Source organism: Rhinatrema bivittatum, unplaced genomic scaffold (genome assembly GCF_901001135.1).
Source record: "Rhinatrema bivittatum unplaced genomic scaffold, aRhiBiv1.1, whole genome shotgun sequence".
Classification (NCBI taxonomy): domain Eukaryota; kingdom Metazoa; phylum Chordata; class Amphibia; order Gymnophiona; family Rhinatrematidae; genus Rhinatrema; species Rhinatrema bivittatum.
The window spans coordinates 607253-626669 of NW_021820411.1; the positions used below are offsets into that span (position 1 = coordinate 607253).

At 45.8% G+C, this 19417-nt stretch overlaps 2 protein-coding genes across 4 annotated transcripts in view; one reads left to right on the forward strand and one right to left on the reverse strand.

Annotated features, from left to right (window-relative positions):
• Positions 1–642: 642 nt before the first annotated feature.
• Positions 643–8355, reverse strand: PSMD10 (proteasome 26S subunit, non-ATPase 10). Its single transcript, XM_029586044.1, has 5 exons — positions 8189–8355; positions 6592–6690; positions 2668–2814; positions 2409–2575; positions 643–1106 (listed from the first exon to the last, which is right to left on the reverse strand). Exons 1-5 carry the CDS (start codon positions 8300–8302, stop codon positions 953–955), a joined length of 681 nt encoding a protein of 226 aa, XP_029441904.1. The 5' UTR covers positions 8303–8355; the 3' UTR covers positions 643–952.
• Positions 8356–8436: 81 nt separating this feature from the next.
• Positions 8437–19417, forward strand: part of ATG4A (autophagy related 4A cysteine peptidase) — an 84950-nt gene continuing 73969 nt past the window's right edge. Inside the window, exons 1-2 of one of the 3 annotated variants that reach the window (XM_029586043.1) lie at positions 8437–8617; positions 14425–14547. In XM_029586043.1, coding sequence (XP_029441903.1) covers positions 8608–8617; positions 14425–14547 — 133 coding nt within the window. In that variant the 5' untranslated portion in view covers positions 8437–8607. The remainder of the gene's footprint in view (positions 8618–14424; positions 14548–19417) is intronic. The other 2 variants (XM_029586041.1, XM_029586040.1) reach the window with 2 other exon arrangements.

A 19417-nucleotide genomic window follows, 5' to 3' on the forward strand; every position in this document is an offset into this window, starting at 1 on the left:
GGTGTCTATGGGAAAGCCCCTTCCCTCCCTAGCAGGGCACGAGGAGGAGAAACTGTGCAAGGCAGCTCAGAGCCACCTCTTCTAGGGTCAAAGGGAGGCTCGCAGAAGTAACTGTCCGTTTGCTTTCCTCGCCTCCCGGCATGAAGATCTGACCGCGCTCAGAAACCCTCAGGGCCACCATTGCTAACCGAGGCCAGGTGGAAGCCAATCAGACAAATGAGTATTTCCCAACGTGGACATTCAAACAGAAAGAGAAACAAGTCTCTCGGCTCTTTGGAACTCTACGAGTGTCCAAGGTTTCACAACTTGGACGCAAGCTTTCTCAGCTCCTATTTGCAGCAGCTGCTCTGATCCTTTGCACCCCATCTTTTTTCCTGAGGTTTGCTCTCATCCCTCTTTCTTACCTTAGCGATCACACGGCACACAGGCAGTCGCCACGGCGTGTGGGGTAGCGGTGGGGAACAGCTGAAAGTCCTCCACATTACCCCACAGAGCACCAAGCACGCGTGGAAAGGTGGTGAGAGGAAGCAGCTGTCACACAACCTTCCTGACCAGAGACCTCCTTCTCCAGCGAGCGCAAACAGCGCACTCTTCCTCTCACACGTAGGTCACTCTGTATCTCCAAGGGCAAAGCACACCCGCAACGCTTGTTCCCTGCTTTATTCTCTGGACTTGTATTTACAGAGCAGCTCCCACCAGCGGGAAAAGAAGAAGACGTGAAATAACAGCTTATTCATAAAAATGCATTTTGGCCTCCAGTAGCTTAGCCTGCCCCACGCAGCACTTTCTCCACTGGTTCAAAAAATGCATCTCTCCGACTACCTGAGGCTGGGTCTTCAGATGCGATGGAAAGGGCAGGAGGGAAACGAAGGAGCGTCCCCTAACCACGGGAGGCCAAAAGGTTTTCAAAAGCAGTGAAGGTAAGCGCTGAGCTTCTGGTGCTGGAGAGGGGTCAGGCCTCCGCCGACCTCCTCAGCAAGGCCCCGAGTCCTCCCCTGGCGACCTGCAGGGGGGTCTTTTCCTCTTTATTCTGAACGTAGATGCTGGCACCGTGGCGCACCAAGAGTTTTGCCTCCTCGATTCTCTCTTCATCGCAGGCTAAGTGACTGGAGAGGAAAAAAAAACAAAACAAAACACGCCGTTACAAGCCGCCACCCCCACACCGCTGAGAGACGTAACAGAAAGAGGGCATTCTACCTTCATTTAACACCATCTGTGCATGGCTGCACCGCACTAATGTTACCAGGTCCCTGCCCCAGGGAGCTTACAATAGAAACCTGAGAATTGGGAGTGTAAGGGAGCTGCCCGCAGTCACGCAGGGAGTGGAGGGAGAGTGGAATCAGCACAGCTGACTCTACACCAGGGCGGCCACTTCACAGTACTGCTCTTTGTAATAGAAAGGAGTCACTTAAGTTACCCTAAGCTGGAGAAAAATGCTTGGCAATCCTTCAGCTCAATGACTGTGCAAGGGTAGGAGGATGTACGGAGCAGGAAAGAAACATGGACAGACGGATCTGTCCTTGCACTCAGTGTAATCGGAAGTGGAGCGGTGCGATATCTCCGTCTCTTACATGCCCGAATCAAAGCCATGTGCTGCCCTGACATCAGGGTAGGCAGCGCCAACCCACTCTGCTCTTCTCTGCTTCCTGCACGGGCTGGGGTTATAAATGATCCGTTTCCTCAGGGGAGCCAGAACGGATGTACACTGCAGGCTCCGCTGCGCTTTCTCAAGCCCCTGAAAAAAAGGTGGCAGAACGCTGTTCTGGGTTGTTCTGCCGGAGAGTAAGCCCTCGATAATGGACACAAAAAGGGGGTTGAATTAGCAAAATGTCTGAACAATATGAGCAGCAGTGCCATTCATCGAGGCCAGGGCTGAAGCCTTGACAATTGGCATTACTGCTCACAACTTTCAAACTTGAGCTCTTTCAAACCTTTCTTTGTGTCTGTTCTTTGCTCTTTCCCCTTCTGTCCCTGCTATATACAAGAGAGGAGGGGCTGGATTAGGAAGCAGAGTGGCTATTCTCTTCTCTGTGTGATCCAGCCTCACCCCCTCCTCTTCCCTGGAGGCTGCCCGGAGGGGAGGGGCTGGAGCAGAACATCCCTGCTGCTCTGCCTCTGAAGCCTGACAGGAAATGCCAGAACTGCATTGCACCCCCTTTGCCCCACAAATTAAGCCCCAAGTGTAATGGGGCTGGCACAGTTCCTCCACAGTCCAAGCCCATGTCTACTCTATACTTCCTTATGAAAGGGCCCAAGAGCCGATGACTCATCATCAGCGGGGCTTCCTAATCCGCAGGCAGGTGAGCCAGTCCTGTGCTACTAAGCCAACGCAGATGGGGGAGGAGAAGGAAGAGAACAAGGTAGATCATGCAAACACTGTACAAGCAGGGCGCCAGGCTGCTACTCACAGCGGTGTGTTTCCCTCAGTATCCTGTATGTTGGTGGAAGCCTTGTGCTTCAGCAGGAGCTGAATCAGTTTGAGATTTCCTTTGGCTGCTGCCCTGTGTAATGGAGTTGCCTCCAAATGATCAGTTGCATTCGGATTAGCTCCTTTGTCTAACAACATGACAGCGATCTGAGAGAAACAAGCAGAGGAAAACAAAAGGGCTTGTACATGGTCTCCAAGGGCCATTTCCTGCAGCAAAGGCGCCCAGGCCAGCAGCCTACCTCATGCCTGTTCTTGGAGGCCGCGTAATGTAAAGGCGTGCAGCCATTCTGATTGGCAGAATTCACTTGGGCACCTTTTCCAATCAGAGCTCTCACAATGTCATCCCGGCCAGCAGAGGCGGCGATATGCAGAGGGCTCCAATCCGCCTGTTGGGAAGCACAAGAAAACCACTACCATAGTTAAAACACTTTTGCTTTTCTAGTCCTGTTCATGACTGTGGTGAATGCAGCAGGTACCATCTCTTCCACAGTCACTGTTTTTGTATTTATTCCTTTTTATATTCCTACTTCTTTTGCATTTTTATCTTTGTATGCAAATAGAAAACAAAGTAAAAATTAGCCAACACTGGGATGCATCTATTGGACTTTACAAAGACTCTGCTGTGTATGCGAGGTGTGCAGAGGTACTGTGCCACTTACGTCAGTGTCTGGGTTAGACTGCGCCAAATCAATCACAAGAATCCCTGCGCATCACTACAGGCCGCTGGAAACACAAACTCACAAGCTGAAAGCACGCCAGTTAGTATAGCTGGGTTTAAAAAAGCTTTGGATAAGTTCCTGGAGAAGTCCATTAACTGCTATTAATCAATAGGGAATAGCCCCTTCTTGTTGCATCAGTAGCTTGGGATCTATTTAATGTTTGGGTACTTGCCAGGTGCTTGTGGCCTGGATTGGCCACTATTGGAGACAGGATACTGCGCTTGATGGACCCTTGGTCTGACCCAGTATGGCATGTTCCTATGTTCCAAAAAATGCCACAATATTCCCCAGTATAATGTTTAATATTTTCAATTGAATTCACTGTTAAATTTGTTGGACCTTCATGAGTACAACTTGAAAGGATAAACAAGCTGTGTGTCCCTTTGGTCCACTTTTACTTTATTTTATTCTTGAACCACTATCAAACTTTTTGGATTATTTCCTGAAACCCTTTGTAAAGTGCACAGCGTCTTTTGTGCAAGACACATCGCAGATGCTTTCTTTGCTTGACAATATTCCATCTTTACCTAAAGACTGTATATTAGCGACTCTAGATGTGGAGGCCCTTTATACTAATATTGCCCAAAGGGAAGCCTTTGAACTGATGGAGAAGATCTTAGAATCACGTGAACGACCCCACAGGGTTCCCACTTCGTTTTTAATATCCCTGTTGGAATTGGTATTGTTCACAAATGTCTTTATGTTCGAGGGGTGTTATTAACCTTCAAGTGACGGGGGTGGGGTTGGGGGCCACGGTTGCCCCCGATATAGCCAATCTTTTTGTGGCTCACTTTGAAGAGGACATTTTATACCCATCCCTTTGGTTTAGTAAAATCCAGCTGTGACGACGCTATATTGATGATATTTTTATTCATCTGGTTAGGTACATGTGAGGATCTTCAAGCATTTGCAGTATGGATAAATGGTTAGCTTTTTTGGACATTACCATTACAAGAGAGGGGGATGGGTTATCTACAACCTTGTATCGGAAAGAGACTGACCGGAATCAGTTTTTGAAATACTTGAGCTGTCACCCTAAGAAACTTAAAGATAGCTTGCCGATCAGCCAGTTTTTACGGCTGATCGGCTGAATTTAAGACACAATCAAAAATGAGGTGGATTAGGTTTTCTGAACGAGGATATCCTCATTCCGTGATCAAAAAAGCCTATAAAAGGGGCACTATTTGCAAATAGGGAGCTTTTGTTGGGGTACAAAGCTACTCGTGAGAACGAAGATTTGACATGTGTTTTACACTTTAGTAATAGAGTTCAAAACATTACTGAAATCTTACACAAACATTGGGACATGCTATCTCTTCATAAAGGATTTGAAAGAGTTCCCGAGTCGCGTTCGCAAGAAATCGTAATTTACGAGATAAAATAGTAAGGGCCTGCTTGAAACCTGAAGAAGAAACCCAAGAGCAAGTTCAAGGGAATTTCCCATGTGGCACTTGCGAAATGTGCGAATTAGTTCTGGTGGGATCGGTCTGGCAACATCCAGGTTTGAAACACAAGGTTTTTTTTAAATAAATCTACTAAATGTAATATATGTTCTACAGTGTCCCTGCAATATGATTTATGTAGGACGTACAAAACAAAAAATTAGGACACGACTCCTCGAACATAAAAGTTGTATCAAAACCTTGAAATTGACAGCCCCATTGATTACTCATTGCGTAGAAAAGGGTCACCAATTTAGAGAGACTTTCAGTGGACTATCTTGGAAGCAATCAGTGTTTCATCCAGAGGAGGGGATGGTCAATCGTTTCTAAATAGACGAGAACAATTTTGGATTTTTCACTTGAAAGCAGTATCTCCAGAAAGTCTTAATGAGATCATCAACTGGTATTCCCTGATCTAATTGACTGAATTGATGACATCATGAAGCTGTTATACGTTTAAAAGGAAGATAGACAGACACCATGTTTATAGGTCTAATGAAGAGGCGTACGGTTTGGGAAGAAAATGAAATGTCTGTAGATTGAGAGCATGTTTGAAGTTGAAGGAGAGCCCCCTGAAGCAGAATTGCTATTGAAACATGGCCATGTCGGGGTTGTGATCAAAGTGGACACTTAAGATAAGTTCTAAAGGTTTGTTTGCTCTCTCACTGACTTTCTGAAGTAAGATTTGTGCTGATAACCTAAAAAGGGACCTTCATGTTGATGGGACTTACTTTTAAAAGAATGAAAAATAATGAAAAAAGTTAAATAAAATAAGGTAAAAGTGGACCAAAGGGACACACAGCTTGTTTATCCTTTCAAGTTGTACTCATGAAGGTCCAACAAATTTAACAGTGAATTCAATTGAAAATATTAAAAATTATACTGGGGAATATTGTGGCGTTTTTTGGGACATTCTTTGTGTTTTCCTCAGATTACCGAGGTGGTGGGGCTTTTTTTGTTTTTGGATCATGTTCTTATGTTCAGCAAAGCCGAACATCTTTAGACAGGCAGGAATTCTCTTTCATCTCTGGATGATATTTCTCTAACCTTCCAATGCGTACTCTGAAACATAACAGTCTCAGTTTCGAGCGGCACCACGTTGTGCGTAAGGAAAGGCCAAAACCATTATTTCTTCCAATGTAGCTTTTAGTGAGATAGAACTGCAGATCTTATTTATTTATTTTTATTTAAATTCTTTTAATATACCAATGCTCAAGACCAGGTCTTATCGTACCAGTTTACAATAAACTAGGGGGTAAACCAGTTAACATTGAAAGTGAAAGTTATGTAAAGAAAGATCTATGTAAAGACTTGGATCTATTTTAAAGAGACTAAGGTGACCCATCCACCACAGCAGTATAAAGAAGACCTGATACAACTCTTTTCTTTACAATTTAAGCTAAATTAAAAAAAAACAAAACAACCCATCTACTTTAATTCTCTGCATCTTTCACTGTTACACAATTATGTGATGTGTACTAAAGATATTTTTCAAACTTGAGAAATTATGAAAGGTTTTCTTGGAAGGGGCTTCTATCAATAAGCTGCAGTTTTGTGTTGCAGTAAAGTTGCTTTCTTGACAGAATGGCAAAGAAATGTTCACAAGTCCTGTCCTGCTCTTGGTCGGTCAAGGAGCGACTGCTAAGTTTGGTTTTGAGAGACAGACAGTGGTTATGATCACAAAACTAATTTGCAAATACCGGGACACTGAATTACAAAGTCATTTATTCACTTTTACCACTTGCTTTCTTACTGCTTTGTTTAGTTTTCTTTTGTCATCTACTCTGTCATGCGTCCTTTGACAATTAAGCAGCACCTAGAGCAGTGACGCAAAACCCTCTTTAAATGTGAACTTGTCAACACAACTTTTAATTACTGGGAACTAATAACTGTGGTTTTGTTATTAGTCTGGCTGTTTGACTTTGAAAAGACCAATTCAAGCTAGGATATGTTCCTCACACAACATGGCCAATTTCTGAGTTGCATGCAAAGCTAAACTCACATCATCTTTAAAATCCACAGGTACATCTAGGCGTAGCAAATACTCAACAACCTCCGTATGTCCAGCTGAGCATGCCCAGTGCAACGCTGTTCTGTTATCCTGAGGGGGAAAACACAAAACACTTCATTCACATTTCCTTTTCTTATTTAAATAAGCCTATAAATACCTACATCAAATACATTTAGCTAATACACAGCAAATGAACTGATTTAACTGGAAAAGTAGGCCTTCACCTTCTTGGCTTAATTTGTTTCCTATTTCTGTTCTAAATTTATACCCTGCAGTTCTCACAAGAACTCATTTTAGCATATAAGTATAATAATAGCAATCGCATTGCATCACATTTATTGGCCATTAATTTGATCCTTGATATTTTCTGCATTAATGTATTTGGGTTGAATTGTTGTATACCTTTTACGAAAATACAATTTTCCTAAAAGAAAATAATATTTAAGGATGTCACCAAATCATCCCTTACTAGAGATAGCAGAGTCCTTACAGACACAGACTGAGGAGGTCAGAGGAGTGAAGAGGTTATCAGACACTCCCCAGTGGGAGCTATGTTGCAAGAAGGTGTGTTTCCATACAAACTCTTCTGGTTTGTCTTCTGTCCTAGAAGCGTGCTGAGGCTCAAGGGAGGCGCACTCGGGCATCCACGATTTGGGATTCTCTTGTGGGCCCAAACGATCCCGAGATTGCAAATACCCAGAGGTACAGGGCGGTAAATAGAGAAGTTAGTCCCGTACTTCTTGAAGAGTTACCTTGACTGTGTAAAAAGTGGATTTTTCCGTTAGGAGTCAAGAGGACTGCCCTTCACAAGGAGAACCGTCCGAACGTGATGCAACAGGAGCTCATCTGTTTTTCTTTTTTCTCCATGAGAAGTGTTTCTGGTTGATAGAAGTGACCTGCATCAAGTAGGGGGAAAGGCCTGGAGGGTCCCTCTCCAACCAGTGCCTTATTGCTAGAGAGCAGTTGGTAAAGAAACCCCCTCGTGTGTGCTGATTTGCATTGACACTGATTTTTGGACCTTTTTTATATTTCTGTACGGACTGCACCCAATACATACTTATATTTGCCAAATGATTTTTTTTGTATAAAGTAACCCAGTAAAGGATTTATTGTTTTTATCAACCTCCAAATCTGTGTGTTGCTAGATTTTTCCTGTATTGGGTTTTTAACCAAAGACCTTAGAAGCCTAAGGACCTTGAAAAACGTTTGCTTCCCCCCCCCCCCAATCCGGAAAGAACCCCGCGAGTAATGGGTCACAAGGTGGCCCCCGAATTCCTCCGAAAAAGCCTGCATCGGACCAGAGGGTGAGACAGGAGTTACAAACAGATCAGTTAACCCTTGAAAACGTTTATGCCTCTAGGTGGCCTGAACTCCAATTACCCCGTCCAAATTAGAAAAGATGGGCAGCCCTAATGACCAGAGAGACTAACTCTCACCGCCCGAGCAGTTACGAGTTATAAAAATGCTTCACGTTGCAGCCCGGCAAGCAGCTGTTTCTGGCCTCTCCCCGCCCCCACCGCACGATGCACGTAACTGCGGGCCAGCACCGCGCACGCCGCTGATTCAGCCTGCACGCGCCTGGGCTCACCTGGTCAGTTCGGGTGGCCAGGGCCCTGTTTGCCTGGATGCGGGTCCTCAGCTCCTCCAGCAGCCCCTTATAAGCCAGATCGCAGACCTCCAGGTCGGACACCGAGCCCTCCATGGCCTACTTGGCCACCTTGCGCGCCCCCCGCCACTGTCATCCCCGGGGCTCCGCCCTCAGCAGTCCTCAGCCAATCAGAAACCGAGGGAGCTACACATCCAGCCAATCCCCAAGCGGTTTGCCCCTCCCACCCCTTACGTCAGCGGAGCCGGCGACCTCGTGGCTCTCTGGGAAACGGAGCGTTGCAGGAGGAAGTCGTCTCGGAGCGTGCGGCGGCCGCTTCCGGGGGACACGTAACTGAGCGGCGCTCGCCGGCTGGCCGGGGGAGGCCTGTGCCCGAGCCCCACGCGCGTCACGGCCGCAGGATGGAGGCGGGTAAGGGCAGCCCAGAGACCGGCGGTGCTGCGGGGAACCCTCCCCCGGGTGCTGTGGCTGCACGGGCTGGGCCGGAGGGTTCCCCCGCGCTCCGGACACGGTGATGGGCTTCTTATTGTCATTCTATACTAAACTGAGCGGGCGGGGGCCGTCTCCCTTATTCCTCAGGCCACGGGGAGGGGAAGTCTGTTTTTTCGTTATGGAAATATATATATATCGATGTCATTTCGATTTCAAACCAGGTCGGAGCCGCAGGATCCGCTCTACAAAGATTGGTAGAAGCGCTAAACTGAAGAGTATATAATAGAAAGCTGATAGGCCAAAAAAGCAACAAATCACCAGGCCCTGATGGTGGTGTTCACCCCAGCGTGCTAAAAGAAGGCCAACATGAAGTTGTAGATCTGTTCCTCTTTATCTGTAACATCATTACAATTTCTCAACATAACGCCACTTTTGAAAAGTGTTGGCCCTGGCATAGCAAGAGCCTCCAACATTTATGAGGCCTCCCCCATGGCCCCCACCACACTCTTTGTAGAAATGCTTAAGGTCACAGAAATAGTTTGCACTCATTTCAAATAACACCCTTCTCTCACCCGAGAGCTCCCCCCGCTATGCCACTGGGTGATGGGGAAACTATAGACCAATAATCACCAGTGCTGGGCCACAAGATCACTCCTGACCTAAAAACCCTACACTGGCTTCCAATTCTCCACCTTGCCAAGTTCAAAATTCTGGTCTTTGCCTACAAGACTTTCATAGGCTGAATAAGGTCCCACCTAAACCGGTATCTGTCCCCCAAAACACACTTCCACTCTCTACACTCGGTGGCACAAGCCTTCCTCTTCAAGCCAGCCCACAAGGCAGCGTGCTTCACTAGTACCAGAAACAAATCTTTCTCAGGATCAGTAGCAACTCCCAAACTTGGTACCATCCAACATCTGGCTAGCACCTGGTCTCTTAATTTTCAGGAAACTATTAAAAACCTGACTCTTTGAAGCAGCCTATGGGCCAAACGCATAATGCAAGCCCTTCTGTGAATTAAACCAAAAATCGAGCAGCTGCCCCAGTCAAATAGATACATTCCTTATCTCTCCAGATACTGCCTGTCCCTTAAGGATAGCTGCTGTATCTGTAAATAAGTTGCAGTACCTGGACTGTAAATTCTTGATTTGCATTCTATTTGTTCACAACTCATATTCTTTTTATATGTTCTCCCTGTTTAACTTATTTAATGTCGCTGTGCTAAAAGATTTCTAGCTCTGCTGGGTTTCCCTGCTGATTATCACCCTTGCTGTACCTCAAACTGCTGCACTAGGCATGCACTGTACTTCAAATCTACTTTGTACTCTGTGTAATCCTCATGTGTTGTAACGTGCTTTGAATTCTCTGGTTAGAAAAGCATGATATAAGTAAATGATGATGATGGATAAGAACATAATTACTGGGCATATGGTTAGGCCTAGTTTAAGGGGAAAAAGCCAACATGGTTTTGGCAAAGGGGAGACTTGCCTTACAAATCTATTCGACCCTTTTTAGAAGGTGGTAAATATGTGGATAAGAGTGGCGGAGAAATGAGCCAGGTGATCAATTTGCAGATGACACAAATTTATTCAAAGTAGTTAAAACATGAGCTGATTGTGAGAAACTGCAGGAGGATGTTGGAGGGAATTGGCCATCTAAATGGTAGATGAAATTTAATGTGCACAAGTGCAAAGTAATGCATTTGGGCAAAATAATTCTGTTGACATAATGCTGGGTTGCTTAAGGACCTTGGGGGACAACTTTTAAAAATTGTCAGTTTTAGTGTATGGTGGCCAAAAAAAATTTAATGTTAGGAAATTATTCTGAAAGGTAGAGAAAACAAAATTGGGAATATGTCTTTATCAATTAGTGATGCAACTGTTCTTTCCATATTGTGGTAATTCCAGTTACCGCAACTAAACAAAAAATGGCAGAACTAACATGATTGTGATCATTTGTAGTTTTTGTGTTCACGAGATGTTACAATATCATGTTATTGATTTATAATATTTACATGACACTGTTTAAGTTAGGCTGGTTTATTGTAGGCTTATTTTTATTGTTTATGACTTCACCTTGTTACTGTAGGTTTTTTTTATTACTGATTTTATAGTGTTTATTAGATACAGTTTTATATTAGGCCCTGACAAGCAACATTGTATTAGCTTTTCATTTTATGTTAACTGTAATCACATTGATTTACAATTGTATGATACTGTGATAAGAACATAAGAAAATGCCATACTGGCTCAGACCAAGGGTCCATCAAGCCCATCATCCTGTTTCCAACAGTGGTCAATCCAGGCCGTAAGAACCTGGCAAGTACCCAAAAACTAAGTCTATTTCATGTTACCGTTGCTAGTAATAGCAGTGGCTATTTTCTAAGTCAACTCAATAGCAGGTAATGGATTTCTCCAAGAACTTATCCAATCCTTTTTTAAACACAGCTATACTAACTGAATAACCACGTCCTCTAGCAACAAATTCCAGAGTTTAATTGTGCGTTGAGTGAAAAAGAACTTTCTCCGATTAGTTTTAAATGTGCCACATGCTAACTTCATGGAGTACCCCCTAGTCTTTCTATTATCTGAAAGACTAAATAACCGATTCACATCTACCCGTTCTAGACCTCTCATGATTTTAAACACCTCTATCATATTCCCCCTCAGTCGTCTCTTCTCCAAGCTGAAAAGTCCTAACCTCTTTAGTCTTTCCTCATAGGGGAGCTGTTCCATTCCCCTTATTTTGGTTGTCCTTCTCTGTACCTTTTCCATTGCAATTATATCTTTTTTGAGATGCGGCGACCAGAATTGTACACAGTATTCAAGGTGGGGGCTCACCATGGAGCGATACAGAGACATTATGACATTTTCCGTTTTATTCACCATTCCCTTCCTAATAATTCCCAACATTGTTTGCTTTTTTGACTGCCGCAGCACACTGAACCGATTTCAATGTGTTATCCACTGACGCCTAGATCCGGTGGTAGCTCCTAATATGGAACCCAACATTGTGTAATTATAGCAAAGGTTATTTTTCCCTATATGCATCACCTTGCACTTATCCACATTAAATTTCATCTGCCATTTGGATGCCCAATTTTCCAGTCTCACAAGGTCTTCCTGCAATTTATCACAATCTGCTTGTGATTTAACTACTCTGAACAATTTTGTATCAACTGCAAATTTGATTACCTCACTCGTAGTCTTTCTTTCCAGATCATTTATAAATATATTGAAAAGTAAGGGTCCCAATACAGATCCCTGAGACACTCCACTGCCCACTCCCTTCCACTGAGAAAATTGTCCATTTAATCCTACTCTATTTCCTGTCTTTTAGCCAGTTTGCAGTCCATGAAAGGACATCACCTATCCCATGACTTTTTACTTTTCCTAGAAGCCTCTCATGAGGAACTTTATCAAACGCCTTCTGAAAATCCAAGTACACTAGATCTATCGGTTCACCTTTATCCACATGTTTATTAACTCCTTCAAAAAAGTGAAGCAGATTTGTGAGGCAAGACTTGCCCTGGGTAAAGCCATGCTGACTTTGTTCCATTAAACCATGTCTTTCTATATGTTCTGTGATTTTGATGTTTAGAACACTTTCCACTATTTTTCCTGGCACTGAAGTCAGGCTAACCGGTCTGTAGTTTCCCGGATCGCCCCTGGAGCCCTTTTTAAATATTGGGGTTACATTTGCTATCCTCCAGTCTTCAGGTACAATGGATGATTTTAATGATAAGTTACAAATTTTTACTAATAGGTCTGAAATTTCATTTTTTAGTTCCTTCAGAACCCTGGGGTGTATACCATCCGGTCCAGGTGATTTACTACTCTTCAGTTTGTCAATCAGGCATACCACATCTTCTAGGTTCACCGTGATTTGATTCAGTCCATCTGAATCATTACCCATGAAAACCTTCTCCATTACGGGTACCTCCCCAACATCCTCTTCAGTAAACACCGAAGCAAAGAAATCATTTAATCTTTCCGCAATGGCCTTATCTTCTCTAAGTGCCCCTTTAACCCCTCGATCATCTAACGGTCCAACTGACTCCCTCACAGGCTTTCTGCTTCGGATATATTTAAAAAAGTTTTTACTGTGAGTTTTTGCCTCTTTGGCCAACTTCTTTTCAAATTCTCTCTTAGGCTGCCTTATCAATGTTTTACATTTAACTTGCCAACGCTTATGCATTATCCTATTTTCTTCTGTTGGATCCTTCTTCCAATTTTTGAACGAAGATCTTTTGGCTAAAATAGCTTCTTTCACCTCACCTTTTAACCATGCCGGTAATCGTTTTCTTTCCTCCTTTCTTAATGTGTGGAATACATCTATACTGTGCTTCTAGGATGGTATTTTTTTAACAATGACCACACCTCTTGCACACTTTTTACCTTTGTAGCTGCTCCTTTCAGAATTTTTCTCATTTTCTCAGTTTCCCTTTTGAAAGTTTAGCATGAGAGCCGTGGAATTGCCCCTTCCAGTCATTAATTCAAATTTGATCATATTATGATCACTATTGCCAAGTGGCCCTACCACCGTTACCTCTCTCACACCAAATCCTGTCCTCCGCTGAGAATTAGATCTAAAATTGCTCCCTCTCTTGTCGGTTCCTGGACCAATTGCTCCATAACAATGTCATTTATTTCATCCAGGAACTTTATCTCTCTAGCGTGACCCGATGATACATTTACCCAGTCAATATTGGGGTAATCGAAGTTTCCCATTATTACCACACTACCAATTTGGTTAGCTTCCCTAATTTCTCTTAGCATTTCACTGTCCGTCTCACCATCTTGACCAGGTGGACGGTAGTATACCCCTATCACTGTAGTCTTCCCCGACACACAAGGGATTTCTACCCATAAAGATTCAATTGTGCATTTAGTCTCATGCAGGATGTTTATCCTGTTGGACTCTATGCCATCCCGGACATAAAGCGCCACACCTCCTCCCGAGTGCTCCTCTCTGTCATTGCGATATAATGATGAGTCAAGAAAATAACAGTAATAAAAGGACAGAAAAGGACAATAAAAACTGAGTTTAAAGCTTGGACAGGTTTCTAGAGGACAAATCCATAAACTTTGGTTTCTCTGTGTCTTAATTCTTGGGGAGAGCAACATGAAATAGATTTTCATCTTGGGATTTGCTGACCTCTGTTGGGCTGAATAGACTAGGATGACATTTCTTATGTTAGTGGCAGGGCTAATGCCACTTTATAAACCCCTCCCAGGGAGCCATGCGTGACGCAACCTGTCAAAGTTCAAAATCTTGCTTCCATAATGAATGTCATTACCTAGAAATATTGAGAATGTGAAAAATACTTTTTTCCCTCAGATTTGTATGCCTCTGAGTGGTTAATATATTTACAGCATCTTGTATAAATGACCTGAATGCTTGCAATAACTGAAACAAAATGATTGCTTGAACGTTGTTAAAAGTTGGGTGAACTAGGAAACAGCTGGATGTAATCTTCCTAGCTTTGTTTTTCTTTTTGTCATTATACTTTTCTGTAATACTAGTCAACTTTTCCCTTTCACTGGACCAGATGTCTTGAAGCATTTTTCCCCCATTTTGTGTCTATGGAGAAAACAGTACATAGGCCTCAGTTTGTGTTTTCTTTAACTATGTTTTGTGTAACATAAAGCAGCGATTACAGGTGCCTGCTGGTGGTGAGGGACAGAAGTCAATAGAAGGGCTGGATTGCTAGGATACAGTAAAAGAGTAAGATGAAAGGGCAGCACAGTAAGCTTGCAATCTGAGGTTCTATTTGACCGTTTTAGGTTTACATTCGGTTTTATGCAAGTATGAAAACCAGATCACCGGCCTGTCCGATTATCTTGAGGAATTTCCTGAAACCGATGAACCAGTATGGATCCTGGGACAGCAGTATTACATTAAAGCAGGTATGCGCTATGCATTATCCCCACCCTAGAGCAGAGAAGAGAGAGCTGGTTTATTTTTAACTGCGGCCATTGCCTTGAACATTTATGGAAAGGCAGATTTATCAAGTGAAGACCTAAATAAAAGGTGGTGTGTTTGGCAGTAGGACCATGTCACTTGGGTATACAATTGTGGGCCACCAGCACTATAAACTGCTCACATTTTTCCTGCTGTACAAAAAGTTATTCCTGGGGGAATTCTCATAAAACTTTAAACTTCTGCATACTTTATATTGGTCAAAATAACACAAAATACAGTTGTGCTCATAAGTTTACATACTTCCGGCAGAATTTGTAAGATGTGTAGCATTTTAAGAAAACATGAGTGATCAGACAAAACACGTCTGTTATTTTTAATGTGATTCAAGTTAAACTATATGCATCACAGTATAGCACAATCATTAAACCATGGCAATAAAGGAAATAAATTCCCTGTACATACCCGGATCAGCCCAGACTGTGGGTTGAGCCTCCTGTCCAGCAGATGGAGATAGACCAAAACTGAAAGGGTATCCTATATCAGGCAGCTCCTACCCTGCAGCCCTTCAGTATTTGTCTGTCTCCAGCAGATACCAGGCAGCTCACCCTGTGGTTCCCTGTTAGCTTGCCCTTACCCTACGGGGTCCTTGCTTTCTTCCTTTTTCTTGTGGGGCAAGCTCAAGCAAATATTAATTAGAGCTAATTCTCTGTGAAAAAACAATTATTTGTGACTTATTTCTGCTGTTAGGGAGACAGTACTGTCTCCCTTGCTCTTGGGGGGCCTGCTCCTTGACTTGTTCAGCCTAGGCTCCCTTCCTGGTGGCCTCTCTATTTTGGGGAGATACTAGTGATGCCAGTCACTTCGCCTTTGGCCTTGCCCCGAGACGTTTATTCCTTGGGTGCTCTGTCAGGGATGATTTATTCCCCTGTTTTCTGAAAAAAAAAAAAAAGACAAACCAGATATATTATTTTTGTCTGATGTAAGGCTCAGAGAGGCAGAAGTGCTCTTGAGGTTTGTGTCTGCTCAGCATTGGGAGAGTGCAGGGTTCGATCGCCTGCACTTCTCCCCCGGGGCTCCTTGCTCAGCTGTTCTTCTTTGACTTGCGGCAGCCTTTTCTTCTTGAATGCCGTGTTCTAACCTGTGTTTAGCTTGTGGAGAGCCGACCCCCGGCTCTCCCGCGATGGTCTGTGTTCCGGCTGCTGGCCGGGTGGGGAGGGCCCCTCCTCGGCAGCGCCGAAGACTTCAGCCCGTGGATGTGCTCCCCGACGCATGGCCAGGCTGTTCCCGCCCTGGCAAACCGTGGGAACGGCGGCCATTTTGGGAATTAGTTCTGATGCCGATTAAGCATTACAGGGGGCAGAGGAGCTGGATTTACAGGTTTTACCCCCCGATTTAAGCCCGTTGCGCTCTCATGGTGATGGCCCGGCCCCCCCCCCCCCCCAGGAATCTTCTCGGGCCCATTTTTCATCTGAATTTGTACGCCTACTGCACAAATCATATTTGGCCAGCCTGCAGGAGGATGAGGAACCCCCCCTAAAGATTCCTTGGATACCTGCTCCGCTTCCTCCCGTGGTACTGGATGCGCAAAGGTGCAGGTGATCCTGGGGGCCCCCTCTCCCCAGATCACCGCAGCCTCCCGTGGACTCCCTCCAGGATCTGGATGAGGATTTTTCTGCACCTGCACCTCCCCTTGAGGGAGATGATCCCTGAGTACTATGTCTGTTTCAGCGGGAAGAGCTAGAGTCGCTCATTCCCTTCATTCTACAGGAATTGGAGATTGATTGCCTGCCCCCCCCACCCCCACCCCGAGGATATGGTGACAGCTGCGATGCCGGCAAATGTAGACCCAGTCCTGGCGGGACTTAAGGGGCTTCCGCGCACGTTTCCTTTCCATCCCATGCATAAGTTACTTCTTTTACGGAAATGGGAAGCTCCAGAGACGGGTCTCTGAGTCGGTAGAGCTATGGACAAGCTCTGTCCGCTCCCCGAAGATTGCCTAGACATGCTGAAGATTCCCAAAGTGGATTCATCCGTATCTGCGGTTACCAAGCATACCACGATCCCAGTGGTGGGCGCCACAGCTCTGAAGGATGTTAAAGACCACAAGCTTGAATTTTTGCGGATCTTTGAGGTCTTAGCCGTAGGAGTCCGGGCGACAATCTGCAGCAGTCTCATGCAGCGGGCAAGTCTTAGGTGGGTACAGCAATTACTCAGCACCCAGGACCTCTCGTCTGCAGAGGCAGAGCAGGCGGAGTGTTTAGAAGGCACCATTGCAGGCGGAGCGGCACTTGCATAAGCTGCCGGAGGACCGCCCTAAACAGTCTGTCTTTTTTCCCGACACGTACCTGCTTTCGGGGACAATGCCGGTACAACAGGGTGTGAGGTTCTTTCCCAAGAGGAGCCACCTCCAGGTCGCAGTCCCGGTTTCATTCCTTTCGGGACCGTCATGCCTTCTGAGATGGTAATCAGCAACATTCGGTCACCAAGTCCGCTACACAATGAGATCTGGCCAGTCCATTCCTCTGAACGAAACTTAGGTGGGAGCCTCTCTCTGTTTTGCGAGGAATGGGCCAAAATCACGTCGGATCAGTGGGTTCTCGAGGTGATAGAAAATGGCTACGTGTTAGAATTTGCCCGGGACCTACCAGATCTCTATCTCGTTTCTCCTTGCGGCTGACTGAAGCGGCCTGCTGTTTGTCAGACCCTCGCCAGGCCCCAGGACCTTGGAGCGATAGTCCCGGTGCCAGTAGAGGAACAAGGCGCCAGCCAGTATTCCATTTACTTTGTCTTGCCCAAGAACAACAATTCCTTTCGCCCAATCCTGGACCTCAAAAAGGTCAACCGTGCACTCCATTTCTGAATGGAGACCCTGAGAGCGGTGATAGCGGCAGTTCGCCAAGCGAATATCTGGCCTCGCTCGACTTGACAGAGGCTTATCTCCACATACCGATTCAACGTGAGCATCAGAAGTATCTCCGTTTCAACATTCTGGACCAACACTTCCAGTTCTGGGCGCTACCCTTCGGCCTCGCCACCGCTCCCCTCACTTTTACCAAGGTCATGGTGGTAGTGGCAGCCACACTTCACCGAGAAGGAATCCTAGTCCACACTTATCTAGACGATTGGCTTGTGCGGGCCAAGTCACCCGCTCTCTGCAGTCTAGCAGTCGACAGGGTCCTTGTTCTCCTCACCTCACTCGGCTGGATAATCAACTTCCCCAAAAACAATCTCCAGCCCTCCCAGGTTCTGGAATTTCTGGGAGTTTGCTTCGATGCTCGAGCTGGAAAAGTATTTCTCCCAGATGCTCAGGCACTCAAGCTCATCAATCAAGTGCGCAGTTTTCTTTCTCTTCCGCTTCTCACGGTGTGGGATTACCTGCAGGTTATGGGGACCATGGCCTCCACTATCGATCTGGTCCCCTGGGCTTTTGTGCATATGCGTCCATTACAAAAAGTGTTATCCCGCTGGCAGCCAGTGTCCGAGCAGTTCCAGGTGACCCTACCACTCTCTGACTCTACCATTGCAGACATACAATGGTGGCTGTCGCTGGCGCATCTCCTGAAGCGGGGAATGCCCTTACTGACTCCTCTGTGGGTCATAGTCACAACGAATGCCAGCCTCTCCGGGTGGGGAGCGGTCTGTCAATCCCAGACACGGATACTGGTCCCCAGTTCAGTCCCATTGGCACATCAATTGTCTGGAAGCTCGTGCGGTGCGCCTGGCTCTCAAGGCTTTTCTTCCACTAATCTGCTGCAAGGCGGTGCGCATCCTCTAGGACAGTTCCACCACGGTGGCCTATATCAATCATCAGGGGGGTACCCGGAGTAGTCTAGTGGCCCTGGAAACCAGCAAGGTCTTCGCCTGGGCGGAGTGGCACTTGGCTCATCTAGCTGCCTCCCTCATAGCAGGCAAGGAGAATGTTCAAGCAGACTTCCTCAGCCGCCTACGTCTCGATTCCGGTGAGTGGGAATTGTTCGAGGCGATGGATCTGATTGTTTGCAGGTGGGGTCCTCCTCACCTGGACCTGATGGCAACCTTGAGCAATGCCAAGGCTCCCAGATTCTTCAGCTGCTGGAGGGAGTATTGCTCGGAAGGAGTGGATGCTCTGGTCCTCCCTTTGCCTCACGACGTTCTCTGTGTTTCCTCCTTGGCCACTAGTGGGAAAAATTCTCAGAAGAATAGAGCTTCACCGGGACCCGGTCATTTTTGTGGCCTCGCAGACTGTGGTTCGCGGATCTGGTAAATCTGGCGTCGGACGGTCCTCTTCGTCTCGGCTATCTCCCACGCCTCCTTCGGCAGGGTCCCATATTTTTCGATCAGGCGAATCGCTTCTGTCTAGCGGCATGGCATTTGAACGGTGAAGATTGAGGAGGAAGTTATATCCACTCTGCTTCGGGCTCGTAAGCAGTCTACGTCACTGGCCTATGTCCACGTTTGGAAAATTTTTGAAAATGCCTGCGCGGAATCAGGTGCCTCAGCTTGTTCGTCTTTGGTTTCTATGATTCTCGCATTCCTTCAGAGGGGTCTGTCCAAGGGTCGTTCCTTCAGCTCCTTGCGCATCCAAGTCTCTGCTCTTGGTTCCCTCCTGGGCACCATCGAGGGTCATGCGGTGGCCTCTCACCCGGATGTTGTCAGTTTTCTCAAGGGCACTAAGCATTTGAAACTGCCTGTCTGGGCCACTTGTCCTTCGTGGAGTCTTAATTTAGTCCTTTGGGTTCTTTGCACTGCACCTTTCGAACCTCTCCATCGGGCTACCCTCAAGGACTTGACGCTCAAGACGGTCTTCCTGGCTTCCATCTGCTCTGCCAGAAGGCTGTCGGAGATTCAAGCATTGTCCTGTAGGGAGCCTTTTCT

Excerpts from the sequence above, each read along its gene's own strand:
- PSMD10 (XM_029586044.1), bottom strand. The coding sequence starts at position 8,302 with ATGGAGGGCTCGGTGTCCGACCTGGAGGTCTGCGATCTGGCTTATAAG. Across the intron at positions 6,691-8,188 it reads TGGCCACCCGAACTGACCAG|GATAACAGAACAGCGTTGCA; the intron begins GTGAGCCCAGGC and ends TTTCCCCCTCAG. Across the intron at positions 2,815-6,591 it reads CTGTGGATTTTAAAGATGAT|GCGGATTGGAGCCCTCTGCA; the intron begins GTGAGTTTAGCT and ends GCTTCCCAACAG.